Below are 14,980 nucleotides of genomic sequence, written 5' to 3'. Positions count from 1 at the left end.
CAAGCGCCTAAGGAGCGGCGAGGCTCCCTCGAACGCTCCAGAAAGGGCAGAACCCCCGTTACAGGGCCTCGAAAGAGCTCTGTAACCTAAGCGGCATCACCTCAATTTCCGTAAACACAGCACAAATTTTTCTTTAAATATGGATACACAAATCATTCAATGGAATGTCAGAGGTCTTCTTAGGAATCTCGATGACGTGCAAGAACTTATCCATAAACACAATCCGAAAGTGCTGTGTTTACAGGAAACACACTTAAAACCAAAACACACAAATTTTCTTCGACAACACGTTACTATTCGCAAAGATCGCGATGATGCTCTCGCATCATCGGGCGGTGTTGCAATTATAATTCAAAAAAGCATAGCCTGTCAACGTTTGCAGCTACGAACGGCCCTTGAGGCAGTGGCGGTTCGAGTCATTCTGCTAAACAAGCTTATCACTATTTGCTCACTTTATATACCCCCACATTATAAACTAAGCAAACATGAATTTCAGTCCTTTATTGATGAATTGCCAGAACCCTACGTTGTTCTTGGCGATTTCAATGCACATAACTACCTGTGGGGCGACCCTCGTATAGATGCGCGAGGACGTCTTCTCGAACAGTTCCTCTTTTCTTCTGGTGCTTGTCTGTTGAATAAAAAGGAACACACATATTACTCTCTTGCAAATAGAACCTATTCTTCCATAGACCTAAGCATAGTCTCCCCGTCTGTACTGCCTGAACTTGAATGGGAAGTTACCGACAACCCTTACGGCAGCGACCACTTCCCTATACTGCTAAGATCACCGAAAGAAAATGAATATCCACCACACGCTCCTAGATGGAAGGTTGAGACAGCTGATTGGGAGAAATTTCGATCTCTGTCTAGTATCTCATGGGCTGACTTGTCTCCGTTAGGAATTGATGCTGCAGTCGAGTTCTTTACAGCATTCATCATAGATGTCACATCTAAATGCATATCCGAAGTGAGTGGTCTGGCATGCAAAAGACGTGTGCCGTGGTGGAACAGCGAATGTAGGATCGCCCGTAAGAATCAGAACAAGGCGTGGGGGTTGCTACGCGCTTCTCCCACTGCACAGAATCTTATGAACTTTAAAAAAATAAAGTCCCAAGGCAGGCGAACCCGCCGACAGGCCAGAAGAGAAAGCTGGCACAAGTTTTTATCAAGTATTAACTCGTTTAGGGATGAGGCCAAAGCCTGGAACAGAGTAAATAGGATTAGAGGGCGGCAAACACATTCACTCCCCCTGGTAAACACACAGGGAGATACACTGCAAGACCAGGCCGACTCACTTGGGGAATATTTTGAGAGCGTGTCAAGTCCAACAAATTACACACAATCCTTTCTCAAACACAAAGAAACAGAAGAACGTAAGCCATTACCAAGAAAAGGTCGAGAGAATGAGCCTTACAACCGTCCCTTTAGCATTGCCGAGCTAAGAGCTGCCTTGATCACATGCAAGAGCTCTGCACCAGGACCTGACAGAATCATGTACGACATAATTAAGAACGTACACACTGATACACAATTGACTTTACTTGCACTTTTTAACACTATTTGGGCTGCTGGATATCTTCCACTTGCATGGAGAGAAGCGATTGTGATTCCCATTCTGAAGCAAGGTAAAGATCCTTCGTTGGCGTCCAGTTACCGCCCGATAGCCCTCACAAGTTGCATTTGTAAGCTGTTTGAGAAAATGGTTAATCGGCGACTCATACATTTCCTGGAATTAAACCAAATGCTTGATCCCTTTCAGTGTGGCTTCAGGGAAGGGCGGGCTACAATTGATCACCTTGTGCGCATGGAGGGAAACATTCGCGACGCCTTTCTACATAAGCAATATTTCTTATCCGTGTTCCTCGATATGGAGAAGGCGTACGACACAGCGTGGCGCTACGGAATCTTGAGAGACTTGTCGGGAATGGGCATCCGTGGCAATATGCTCGCCCTAATAGATAGCTATTTGTCCAACCGTACCTTCCGAGTAAAAGTCGGTAATGCACTGTCACGTCCTTTTACGCAGGAAACTGGTGTACCCCAGGGAGGTGTGCTCAGCTGCACTCTTTTCATTGTTAAGATGAACACACTACGTGCTTCACTGCCACCGGCCATTTCTTATTCCGTATACGTCGACGATATACAAATAGGCTTTAAATCCTGCAACCTCGCAGTATGCGAGAGACAGGTACAGCAGGGCCTGAACAAGGTTTGCAAGTGGGCTGACGAAAACGGATTTAAGATCAACCCCCACAAAAGCTCTTGTGTTCTTTTTACTAGAAAGAGAGGCCTGGTTCCAGATCCTTGTGTTCAACTGAGTGGACATCAAATACCTGTCAACAAAGAACACAAATTTTTAGGTATTATACTTGACTCGAAGCTCACTTTTATACAGCACATTAAATATCTTAAAGAAAAATGCCTAAGGACAATGAACTTGCTTAAAGTTCTATCCCACTCAACATGGGGTAGCGACAGGAAGTGTCTGATGAATGTTTATAAGAGCCTAATTCGATCACGATTGGACTATGGTGCCTTCGTATATAACTCTGCCGCTCCGAGCGCACTAAAGATCCTAGATCCTATCCACCATCTAGGTATCCGCTTAGCCACTGGTGCTTTCAGAACAAGCCCGATTGAAAGCTTATACGCGGAATCAAATGAATGGTCGCTCCATCTACAGAGAACTTACATCAGCCTTACATATTTCCTAAAAATACACTGCAATCATCAACATCCATGTTTTAACACTGTTAACGATATGACCTGCACTACACTATTCCATAATCGTCCTTCTGTAAGAAAGCCTTTCTCGCTTCGAGTGAGGGAGCTTAGTGATGAGATACATGTCCCACTCCCCGAGCTTCGCCTAATGCATCCAGCCAAGCTGCTACCTCCTTGGGAGTGGCAGCTGATACAATGCGACACATCTTTCATTCAAGTTACAAAGCACGCTCCTGAGGCCGAAATCAGAATGCATTTCCTAGAACTCCAGCACAAGCATTCCTGTGCAGAGTTCTACACAGACGCTTCGAAGTCAAACGCCGGGGTATCCTATGCAGCCGTCGGCCCATCCTTCTCGGAATCCGACGTACTGCATCCGGAAACAAGCATATTTACGGCTGAGGCCTACGCATTACTTTCTGCTGTGAAGCATATAAGAAAATCAAAACTTCCAAAAGCAGCGATCTATACAGACTCCCTAAGCGTCGTGAAGGCCTTGATGTCAGTCTATACACACAAAAATCCTGTACTTTGTGAACTCTACACCGTCTTGTGTAAAGCGTACATATCTAACCAGCGTATCATTATATGCTGGGTGCCTGGCCACAGGAGCATTGAGGGTAACGTTCTGGCGGACGAGATGGCCACGTCAATCGCATCGCAAAATGTAAACCCTACCGCTGCGGTGCCTGTCACAGACCTGAGGCCTTTCTTGCGAAGGAGATTGCGGGACCACTGGCAACGCATGTGGGACGCGGAAACGAATAATAAGCTCCACCTGATAAAACCACAGTTAGGATTCTGGCCCTCTGCTACAAAATCGCGCCGAACAGATGTCCTATTCTGTCGTCTCAGAATAGGACACACGTTCGGCACCCATAATTATCTGCTTACTGGAAGTGAACCTCCAACCTGTGGTAGATGCGGGGAGAGGCTGACCGTGCTCCACGTCCTTCTGGAGTGTCGGGAAGCCGAATCTGAAAGAATGAAACATTTTTCCTTAGCTTACAGACAGCACATCCCTCTTCATCCAGTAATGTTCCTCGGCCCAGAACCGCTTTTTAACACAGACACAGTCCTAGGTTTCCTCAGAGATGTCGTCTTACATGTTATTAGTCCCATGAATTCGTAGCGCCTCCTCTCTCGAGAGGATGCCACTGCGATAATTGTTTTTGCGTAGCACATGCCTCCAGGCCCTTGTGCTTGAAGGGCTCTAAGGAGGCAGTAGTGCTCTGGTATTTCTTATAATCCTGACATATTTTACCTATCGTATCATTATTTTTATATGCATCTAAATTTTCATAGTACAAGTCATACGTCATCGCCATAATTTTATCATACAGATTTTACGCACTTTTGAGCGTATATTTTAAGGCCTCTTTACAGCCACCTGACACCAACTTCATAGCAATCATAATTACACCGCAAACTCATTACCACAGACATGGCGCTCTTTGGCCACACCTGGCCCTTGCGCCATAGAACTCCACACATCATCATCATCATCATCAGATTTGTCGCGCGCCCATCGGCATGTTTTGTGGATAGCAACTCGGCTAGCAGGCATTGATCTATGAAAGGTACAATAAATGCCCTTGTGATTGTTTGCACTACTGTGTTGTCGTTCCTATGTCCCAAGAGCACGAGGAGGACCCCACAATGCACACATGACATCTCTGCGTGTGGCTGCCTTGGGCAGAGGTCTGAGGCACCCTCTCGCGTAAGCGGCGTAAGCGCTTTGCCGCAGAGAGCGAGAATACCTCGTGAATGGTGGTGATAAACAAGCTAAGAGCAGCGCCAATCAAGATATAGATCAACTTCCGCTGCCCCTACGAGAGCGTGCTGACAAAGAAAAATCACGTTTCGCGCGCCTCCGTTGCGATCACGTGGCGCAACCGAAACCGCGAAAACGTGTTGCCACTGAGACCGAGAATCCCTCGCGAGCGGCAGTGATAAAGAAGCTAAGAGCAGCACCAATCAAAATAGAAATCAACTTCCACCGCCCTGCAAGAGAGTGCTGACAAAGAGAAAAATGATGTTTCGCGCGCCTCCATTGCGATCACGCGGCGAAACCGAAACCGCAAAAGGGGTGTTGCCGCAGTCTGCGCAATGCACTGAAGCTAGAAATCAGTTCTGTTTATCTCCCCAAGAAGGTAGCACAAATTTCAAACACTTCTTGTAAGTCCTAAGGGGTGGCAGCAACTCCCAGTGAGCACGCATCGTCATTATGGCACGAAATTTCAAATGGAGGGACGAAACCGTACCTGTACAACAAAGACCTTGCGGGACAGAAAACCACCGCCGTACATGTACGGCAAAAACCTTCAAAGTGTTAATAAAGCTGGTCTTACCACTATCAGCAATTGAGCCCATTCCTTGTGCCATAAGTTCCTCTACCTACTTTTCAGTGGTGCCCTTAAAGTTGACATAAACCAATACCTGTCACCTTCATCTACAAAAAAGATGCACACAAAGCACTCTAAACAATTAACGTAGTTAAGATTTCATTGCAATACATTTAAGTATTCCTTCTTTCTGCTAGCAGCCAAGGAATGGAATGTACTAACAGATGATACAGTCAACAGCCCATCACTTGAAGATTTTCTATCCACTCTAAGCCCTGCTCATCCCTCTTGACTCTTGCCATGTATTAATCTTCGCTTTTTCATTTGTGTAATTTTTTTGCTCGTGTGAATATACGCCATAAATGCCTTGTTTTTGTATTTACTTTGTATAACTTGTATACTGTGCCTTTTCTACCCTGTACAATTATTGTCACTTAGTATTCAAGCTGTGACTTGTTTTATTGGAGCTATTTCTTCTCTTAATTCTTTATTTAGGTTCCTGAGCCTTCATTTGCTTGTTTCTGCTTTTGCGTTTCATTTTGGCCCTTTCCTGTAACAGCCTCTGAATGAGGCTAACAGTATTGTCCAAATAAATAAAAATAAATATTTTAAGTTCTTGCTGCATTTCCTCCTTAAGGTCAAGGTGTCATGGCCGCCACCTTGCGTGTATTTCAGGTTCTCCCACCAGGCGACACCACGCAGTCATGTTTGGAAAAAGGAAAAAGAATCTCCTCTTCGCCGTCGCAGCATGTTCCGGTCTGTCCCTGTTGCGACGCTATGACAGATGGTCTGCTGTAGTTGACGAAAATGCCCTCTCCCCCCTTCTTTTTCAGGATGAGTTGGGCCTGACACTATTGTTGTTTTGTTGCACGTGGTAGCCTTCTTCCCACTGATACTTTCAACAATGGCTCGGTGTAACCTTTCTCCATGTATAATGGTCAATGCTGCTGATGGCGGCCATAGGCGTCGTAAGTGGTTCATCACTGCCGCTTCTGTCGTGGCTGACATGCGAGTGCAGGCCGCTGCTTTGAGAGCCGCCTCGCTGGATGACCTGAAGTCTGTGGTGCTCACTACCTCGGCCGAACACACCTGTAATAACAAAGACAGATTGAGACTGAAATGGATGGAACCTTGAGCGATACTGATCATCAACTAGTGCTTTTTCTCTTTTTCTTTTTTTTCTAGTGTCTACTTTCCTTTCACTTTCTTTTTATCATTCTGCATAGTACGGGCCAGCTAAACGAAGGTTGTAGGCTAGAAATTGTAAATATAGCTTTGTGCCTATAAACATATTGTAACGCCGCAGAACTGATAGTTGGGCAAGTTGGTACGAATCCATAGTGAAATATTTAGCACACACAATCGACAAGGATACAGTGAAGGGGTAATTAAGTGAAGGGAATTAAGCGCTCGTGTGTCCCCCTTCACTGTGTCCTTGTCGATTGTGCGCGCTAAATATTTCGCTATGAATAGTGTAACGCCGCACCGGAGGAGCGTGTAAGAGAAAAAAGAAGCAGTGCGAGGTTCTCGGAGTGATCAGCTGTTTTAGACCATCCCATGTCTTCTCTATCATTTTCTCTGTAAATAAACCCATTCTTCATTCGTAACAAGTGGTGGAGGTGCTGGGTACTGGTCGCCCTGGACAACCCAGTCCTACAGGACCTTCGAAGAAGCAGACGCCTGGCTGAACTACCACCAAAGCCAACAAGCATGGCTGATGCCCAAGCACGCCATTCAGTGAACACCATCAAAGAAGGCACCATTCAAGCCAGCCATAGAGCAAGCTATCGTAGCTACTGGAAGCCGAAACCACATACATTATTAGGTAAAACAAATGAAGACGTGGATGACTGGCTGAGATGCTACAAAGAGTAAGCCGGCATGACGGGTGGAGTACCGCTCCATTCGCCGGTACCGCTCTACTTTGGTTTGACAATCATGAATGCGTGCTGGCCACTTGGGAAACTTTTGTCCAGAAATTGAAAGCCTGTTTTAGCGACTCCGATTACAAGAAGAATAAAGCGGAACACACACTTTCGCGCAGAGCCCAATTGCCTTCTGAAACATGTACGACATATATTGAAGAAATATTGAAGCTATGCAAAATTGTAAATGCGAATATGTAGGATGAATACAAAGTAAGGCACCTGTTAAAAGCCATCGCTGAGGATATCCACAATTTTTTAATAATGAAAGAAAACCTGAACACTCTTTCCGAATTCAGGCAGCAATATCGCACGTTCGAAGCTCTGAAGATCCGAAGGATCTTACCGAAGTTCAGGCGCTTGGACAACATCACGGCAGTTGCAAGTATGGACATCACTGCCTGCGATGGCATCAACTTAATCGTGCATCGAGTAGCTCAAAAAGAGCTAGCATGACTTCAGGGAGTAGGGGCTGGTTACCACTACGGATCCCCGGATGCGACAGGCCGTGCAGCAATTAATAAATGTTGCGGCGAAGATCGGGGCACGAACGGCCTGGCCCTACCTGTGGACGTGTCAAAGCATACAGATCCTGTCAATCCATCAACCCATTGCAGCTTCAAGACACTGGTTGTGGACTTCAGTAGGTGTTTCAACTCCCTGTCTCTGCGTTGAGCCGTCATTAGTGTGGTGAAGTTGATGACGCTCGGTAGGCTGATGGCGTTCACTAGGCTGCGCGAAAGAGCATCTGCCGCTGCATTGTCCTTCCCGCTGACATGGCGTATATCTGTCGTGACTTCTGCGATGTATGACATTTGGCAGAGCTCTCGTGCCACGTGTGCACCCGTATCTAAGTTGATTGCGCGCAATGTGTAGGTCAGCGTCTTGGGATCCGTGAGTACAAAGAATGCTCGCCCTTCTAAATAGTGGCGGAAATGTCGTATAGCAGCGTATATGGCCAGGAGCTCCCTACCAAAGGTACTGTACTGTCGTTCAGATGGACCAAAATTTCTTGAGAAGAAGGAAATCGGTCGCCACCTTCCACTCGACTTCTGCTGCAATACGACTCCAATAGCTGCGTCGGAGGCGTCTACCATTATTCATTGCGGAACGCCGGGCTGCGGGTATGCGAGCAGAGCAGCACTTGCGAGAGCCTCCTTAATATGCAGGAATGCTTCTACAGCTTGGTCATTCCACTGAATGGCGCTTGCATTAGCTCCTGATGCTGCTAGTAGGCTGTGCAGCGGGTGAAGGATGTGGGCGCACTTCGGAACGAACCTATGGTAAAAGTTTACAACGAGTCCCAGGAACTCTCGGAGCTGGCGGATTGTTTTTGGCCTTGGAAACCGTCGTACTGCTTCGACCTAGTCCTGATGTGGTTGCACTTCCGAGCTTGAAATGCTGTGGCCCAAGAATGGTAGCCACAGTACCCCAAACGCGCACTTGGCCGTGTTGATAATGATGCCATGCTCTGCTAGTCGCTGTAGCACGCAGCGTAGATGACTCGTGCTCTTCAGGCGTGCGGCTAGCAATCAGCAGATCACCCAGGTAAACCTTGAGGCCCCGGAAAGTTGAGGCCCCGGACAACGCCATTCATAAACCGTTGAAAAGTTTGGCCTGCATCCCTTAAGCCTAAAGGCATCCGTAGAAATTCGAACGTTCTAAATGGCGTTGTTATTGCAGTCTTGGGAACATCCTCTGGTGCTACAGGTATCTGATGGTATGCTCTCACCAGATCTATTTTTGAGAAGGTGTTAGCGCCATGCAGGCAAGAGGTGAGGTCTGGACATGTGGCACTGGCTAACGGTCCGGTACAGTCACACAGTTTAGTGCCCTATAATCCCCACAAGGACGCCAATCGCTGCCTCTTGATTTCGGGACCATGTGCAGAGGCGACGCACATGGGCTGGACGAAGGGCGTACTATGTCAAGTTCCATCATATGCGAAAACACCTGTCGGGCTAGCCATAGCTTTTCGGGTGAAAGACGCCAAGGCCACGCGTAGACCGGTGGTCCTGTTGTTTCTATGTGATGCTGAACATCGTGTTTCACTTCAGCGAATGCTTGTTGCTGTCGCGTCAGCTCTGGGAACTCTTGTACTATGGTGGTGAAGCGCGATTCTGTGGACGGACGGAGTAATGCCGGGCTGAGAGGAGGACGCAAACACGGCTTGCCTTGTACCACTGCACGACATACAGGATCCTAAAGCCGTTTGTTCCGAACATCAGCCAACAGACCAAAGTATTGAAGAAAGTCAGCGCCCAATATGGCGAACTTGACGTCAGTGGCTATGAACACCCATTTGAACGTTCTGTTGAAACCGAAGTTCACCGGGAGCGAACGATGTCCGTATGTTCGTATCACCGTGTTATTGACGGCTTTGAGTAGCGATGTACTAGGGTTCTTCCTTTCGGCTTGTGACGTGGGTATCATGCTCACCTCAGCGCCTGTGTCGACTAAGAAACAGGCCCCGTTGTTACAGTCGGTAACAAAAATACCGAGGGACAACTTGAAGGCAACGTAGAAGCACTGGTCACGCTCAGTGCTTCTACGCACTGAGCGTGACCAGAGCTTCCAGAGCCTGGTCACGTTTCCAGAGTCGTTCCCAGAGCGCGCGCAGGGTGGAGCACAGTTATGCGCAGCATTCCCGAACCGCCAATGATACCAGCATATATACTCCCGCTGGGGTTGTGATAGCGACATGTTTAGCTCGCTTAAATTTTGTGCTTTCCTGCTTGTGTGCAAAGCTGATAACGTCTCGGTAAGTCGAGAAATATCATCACGCATTTGCTGAAGTTCGTCCTGAGCCTGTGGTACTCGCACGGCAGCCAGTGATGTGGGCGTAGTGATCGCCATGAGCCGATCGGCAAGCTCGGCAACCACGGGTAGGTCTTTCTGCTCTGACACAGCGACAACCAAGTGGACACTTGATGGCAGCTTTTGCAAAAAGAGTTCTCGGAATAATGCTCCATCTTCAGTGTTCATTCTTTTCCCGCACAATAGTTGCATGTGCCGCAGCAGCTGACTTAGAGTAGGGTCGCCGAGGCCTGTGTCGCGAAGCAATTGCTGTAGTAGCTGCAACTCGGGGGGCATGACATGGCAGATGAGGGTTTCTTTTAACTTTGCATATGCTTTTTCAGCAGGCGGGTCAAATAAAAGATCCCATATTTCACTGGCTATGGGCAGCGGGAGACTGCTTACGATGTAGTTGTATTTGTTAAGGTCCGCTGTGATGCGTCGTGCTGCGAACTTCGCTTCTACTTGAATAAACCAGAGTCCGCGGTCCAATGGGGGGCATCTTACCGTCGACTGAAGAGACTATTGGCGTAGCGTCCGTCGTCGACGTCGAAGTCATAGTCGTGGAGTCCGTCGATGACGTCGAAGTCATGGCGACGTTGATGCTCAACCCTGGTGGCTGCTTATCACGTCCGCACGGGACGAAGAAAAAGCGGTGCCTGCACAGTCAACCAAGCGAAGTTAGATGACATGCTTCCGCAAATGCAAATGTGCCCTTCATCTGTGGGCAAAGGCACAGTGGGCAAAGGCACAATAAGCATAGGACGCGGATGTTTAGCAACTTCTCTGCAATACATCCTTGTTATGTGGTAAAGCATAAGAACGTCGCGAAGGCAGTTTTGTTTTCGTGTCTTACTGCATGAGCAGGCAATTATCTGCTCAATTTTTCTTAAAGAAGAAAAGGGAACATTGCAATCTCATAAATACATAATTAGACACTGTGAGGTGTTGCTTGAAAATTCTCATAGGGCAGGCCAAAAATAGTCATTTTTGACAGTAGATGACGTGTGTTCAGCACATTAACTGTGCCCTAAGCTCAGCCGAGACAGATGCTGCCACTCATAGAGTTTCATATTAGTATAACTAGAGGGAAATCTGGTGCTACGATCGTTGAACCATCATGGGAATGATGGGAAGTACAGGCTATTGATTGGCATTCTGTTGACTGGCAGACTAGTCTACAAGTATTTTTTGGCAGTTTTGGTTTCGCTCCAAGTGCAATTGTTATAACCTGCAGTGGGACAGTGCAATGCAAAGCTCTCTCCCTTTGTTCTGTTGCTCGAAGTGGCGATAGCACACTGCGCCAGCGGCTGGGATGGTGTTTGTGTCGCGGTGTGGTGTCGAAGCCCTGACGAGAAAGTGATGGCATTGTGAACATTGAAAGAACAGGTTTTGACCGTTTGGACCTTGGTTTGTTAAGTGTGTTAGGTTGGCACTGTAGCGTTACATGCTTTATAAAAGTTCAGAATAGGAAAAAGAAGGCACTACTGATTCAAGACATAGTTGTACTTCTAGTGGCTTGACAATCAAATTTTATTGAGGGCTTCATTAAGCATTGCTTGTTTATGTGCTCATTGAAATGCGTGTTTTAGGACTTTGAGAAACAAACACTAACTTACTTGTGGTAGGAAAGGTTGCTGCTTCCTGGCTGTAGTCTAGTATCACAAAATGGGTAAGTGCAAAGCCACACCATAACGCTTCGGAAGCGGTACGTCAACATAAAATCAAATGAAGCATACTCGTAGGAGGCCTCAAGCATCCGTGCTAGCAGTGCAGCAGATGTGCTTAAATGTACTTGAAGACGTTCAGCAATCGTGACAGCCAACACAGTCTTTCGAAAGAGCGAGAGAGTTTGCAAGTGCCTGTCGTCTGCGAGAAAAGTGTCGCGTTTGCAGCGAGCAGGCGCCATAGCAGACAACACTTGTAGCATTCCTCTCTAGGGCGCAACACTTTCTCACAATACTAAATTTTTATTTCCATAAATACTTGATGAGTATTTTTATATAAGTACATGCACGGTTGTTATTGCTGTTGTAAAAATAAATAAATAAATAAATTGGGAACAGAATTGCACAAGAATGCATGCCCTGGTGTGTCCTGGTGTAAACCATAGTAAACCGGGCTTCAGTCACAAAGTCATACAAAGTTTATGTAACGTGTTGTCCATTATATAAGACACTGCAGAAATAAAATGAGATTTTACGCGATGATATTTGAGTAGCTTCGTTTACTACGCCACTAGTCTAAAGACCGAAGTCAATCCGAAGCCTGTACTTCCCATCGTTCCCATGTAGGTTGAGGCAACGCTCGGGAGAACCCCTGTAAGCACTAGCGCCACATTTCCCTCTAGGGCACTTACTTAGAAACTCAATGGCTGCCACCTTAGGAGTCGGGCACATGACTGGTCATGTTGGAATTATCTGGCGAGGGCAAATTTTGGGATCGCAATAACGAAAGCTTTGGCTGATAGAAATGCATGGGCACTGGCTGGGACCTTTGGCTGGGATCGAATTAACTGAAAAATCAAACTAAGTGGAATGAAATTAGTGGAATTATTTAATTCGTGTTGGTATGTTGGAATAATTGCACGCCCCTGGTGTATATTTTTAATTAAAGGAGGGCTTACTTTTCTTTTGCTCCCCTCGGTCGTCTGACAGGAGAGGCAGTATAGTCTCTCCCTCACTGTTTGCAGGCACAAGCAGAGCCAGTGCTGGGAAGAGACACTCTACCCCGGATGGACTCCCAGTGGCTGGCGACTTTTGGACCAGCCGTGAGCATATTATTTCATCAGCTGTTTGTTGTTGGGTTGACAATGGCAGCTAGGACTAGGTGCCACCACTTCACCTTCTAATCAGATCAATCTGCTTTTAACGGTACAGTGGCAGCCGAGTTGAACTTGCCTCTCATCTCATTTGTGCTAGAGGTTTGATCGTCACTGCTCATGAAAGGTAACATTAAGACAATCATTTGTTTTTATCAACCACTATTTTGCGTGAATTGTAGCTGATGTCATGGGCGATGCACTCGGGCAATAGGTGCAGCTAGCACCGTACATCCTCTTTCGACAGCGTAAAGATTGTGCCATTGTGCAAGGTATGTCTGCAGCCAGTGGCCAGAAATTGGCGGACAGGAACCGTGCTGCCCGTGTGTTTGTACGATGGCCCCTTAAATACTGTTTATTTATTTATTATTTATTTATATTTAGATTTTTTCATCCTGCACCTCACTGCAGCTGTGTCCCCATACAGCCTACCAGATTTTCTTTGAATTTTTGCAAACACCTCTGAGCTCCAGTAATCATAAACCACCATTTCACAAGATAAAGCGGCATTAATATTCAATACAATGGACTTGAAATATAACGTCTCTTTTTCGCTGCATTACTACAGTCCTTTGTAACAATCGTCACTTCATCTGCTCCACTTCAATCTGTATTTTGGACATGTACTTTAAGGTGATTATTTGTCATGTTGATTAGCGAAATTTTTGCATTCTCTAATGTCACTATAATTTGTCTTTCAAGTACTGTCCATATCTTCAGGTAATCAACTGATGTGAGAGAATTGCCGTATGTACTAGAGCGAACCTTTGACAAGTCTGTTTCCACTAAAATGGATAACCCAATACATGTGTAGCAAAGACATTTGTAAGAGTGAAAGAACCAAACAAACAAACAAAACATTGCAGAGTGGCCTATGTACCCAAAGACTATATGGAAATTTTGTATATTAGAATATGCTCGGTGAAGGCAGGATTTCAAGATTTATAGCACTGCCAAAAAGGAAATGATATATAATGTCTTTAATATTCTTTTACTGCATAGGAATACTTACTCGGGAACCTCTTAAAGTGACTGGGTGTTCAATTTTTAAAAAGTGGCAGTATTTGAAATTTGACAGAAATATTGAATATTTTAAACATTCTTTTCTTTTTTGTTAGTAGGCCAATGAAAGTGGGCCTATTACTTACTTGGCTTAAAAGCTTTCTATGTGGCAGATTGTTTTGAAAGCTCAGTTTTTAACATTGAAGATAAAAATAAATTACTAAGGAAAATTCCACAGTGGGCTAGTTGGTTAGACATAATTAAAACTGTTGCGCAAAGCGACAGGACTGGAGTGTGGTGTTTTGTTTTCTCATTCCAGTCCTGTCCCTTTGTCGCTTTGCGCAACAGCTTTAATTTAACAATTGCTGAGGTTGGGACGGTGGCTCTGGCGTTGCGCTGCCGAGCTCGGGGGTTCGACCCTGGCCTCATTTTGATGGGTAAGAAATGCAAAAACACTTGTGTGCTTGGATTTAGGTGCATGTTAAAGCTTCTCCAAATTAAACCAGTGTTTCCCTGCTAAGGCATGCCACATAAACAGATTGGGCTTTTGGCACCCCATAGCTTATTTTATTTAATTTGGGACATTTAAAAATACAATGTAATTGAGAACCCCAAGAAAGTATCAAATGTCTGCTTCTCTTGGGGCCCTAGATAAATGCTCTTTGTCACTGCTATTAATATTGTCAGGAATGCTTTCATTTATTCAGCTTGTTACATGACTTTCAAGTTGAGAAAACACATATTCTGTGGAAACAGTGTGTCTTTTGGAGATATTTTCCTGTTTCTAGGTTTTGGGCTTCTGAATAATATTTGAAATTGATGTGAATCTTTTGACAACAGGGAGACACGGCTGCCCCGTTTCCGGGAGAGTCCCTCCCTGCGTGCAGGAAAGCCTGCCACGCAGGAGTGGCAGCGGCTGCCTCTGTTTGGCTGCCTGTCCGCACCAGAAAGCTGCCATGTGACCTTCTATCCAGGTGGCGCCATTTGGGCTGCAGCATGGTGTCCCCTGCCACCAGGAGAGGAGGTACCATCTGTACACACGTTTAACGGAAGCTTGCAAAAGGTGTAAGAGAATGCACGCTTGGACTCTGGGATAATCTGTGCACTTCTGACCATAATTTTCGAGGAAAGCATCTTCTGAAAATAGGACTTTCTGATTCTTGCAAGAGCACTTTCATTGCTCTAACCACAAATAAAAAGAAAGACAAAGGGGGCAGAAACTCAAAGGCTTTGGTCACTGACCAAGTAAAAGGTTAACTGACATTTCAATGCATACGCATTGTTTTGTGCTTTTCCTTATATGCTACCTGACCAGACGAGTTTTTGTCATACCTCTGAGTATGTATAAAGACATGTGTCACTGA

The 14,980-nt window shown here is 45.9% G+C and overlaps 1 protein-coding gene across 12 annotated transcripts in view; it reads left to right on the top strand.

Annotated features, from left to right (window-relative positions):
• The window catches only part of LOC142580151 (uncharacterized), a 750,235-nt gene that overhangs the window by 522,276 nt on the left and 212,979 nt on the right, over window positions 1-14,980 (top strand). For all 12 annotated transcript variants that reach the window (XR_012827590.1, XM_075690998.1, XM_075691004.1 and 9 more), the window contains 2 exons: window positions 12,486-12,563; window positions 14,457-14,640. Coding sequence is in view for 11 of the 12 variants with exons in the window: in XM_075690998.1 (XP_075547113.1) it covers window positions 12,486-12,563; window positions 14,457-14,640 (262 nt within the window). In the remaining variant the exon portion in view is untranslated. The remainder of the gene's footprint in view (window positions 1-12,485; window positions 12,564-14,456; window positions 14,641-14,980) is intronic.

The sequence above is a fragment of the Dermacentor variabilis genome, chromosome 4 (genome assembly GCF_050947875.1).
Source record: "Dermacentor variabilis isolate Ectoservices chromosome 4, ASM5094787v1, whole genome shotgun sequence".
Classification (NCBI taxonomy): domain Eukaryota; kingdom Metazoa; phylum Arthropoda; class Arachnida; order Ixodida; family Ixodidae; genus Dermacentor; species Dermacentor variabilis.
Note: the sequence above shows the minus strand (reverse complement) of the source record. Positions and strands in the feature narration are given on the sequence as shown.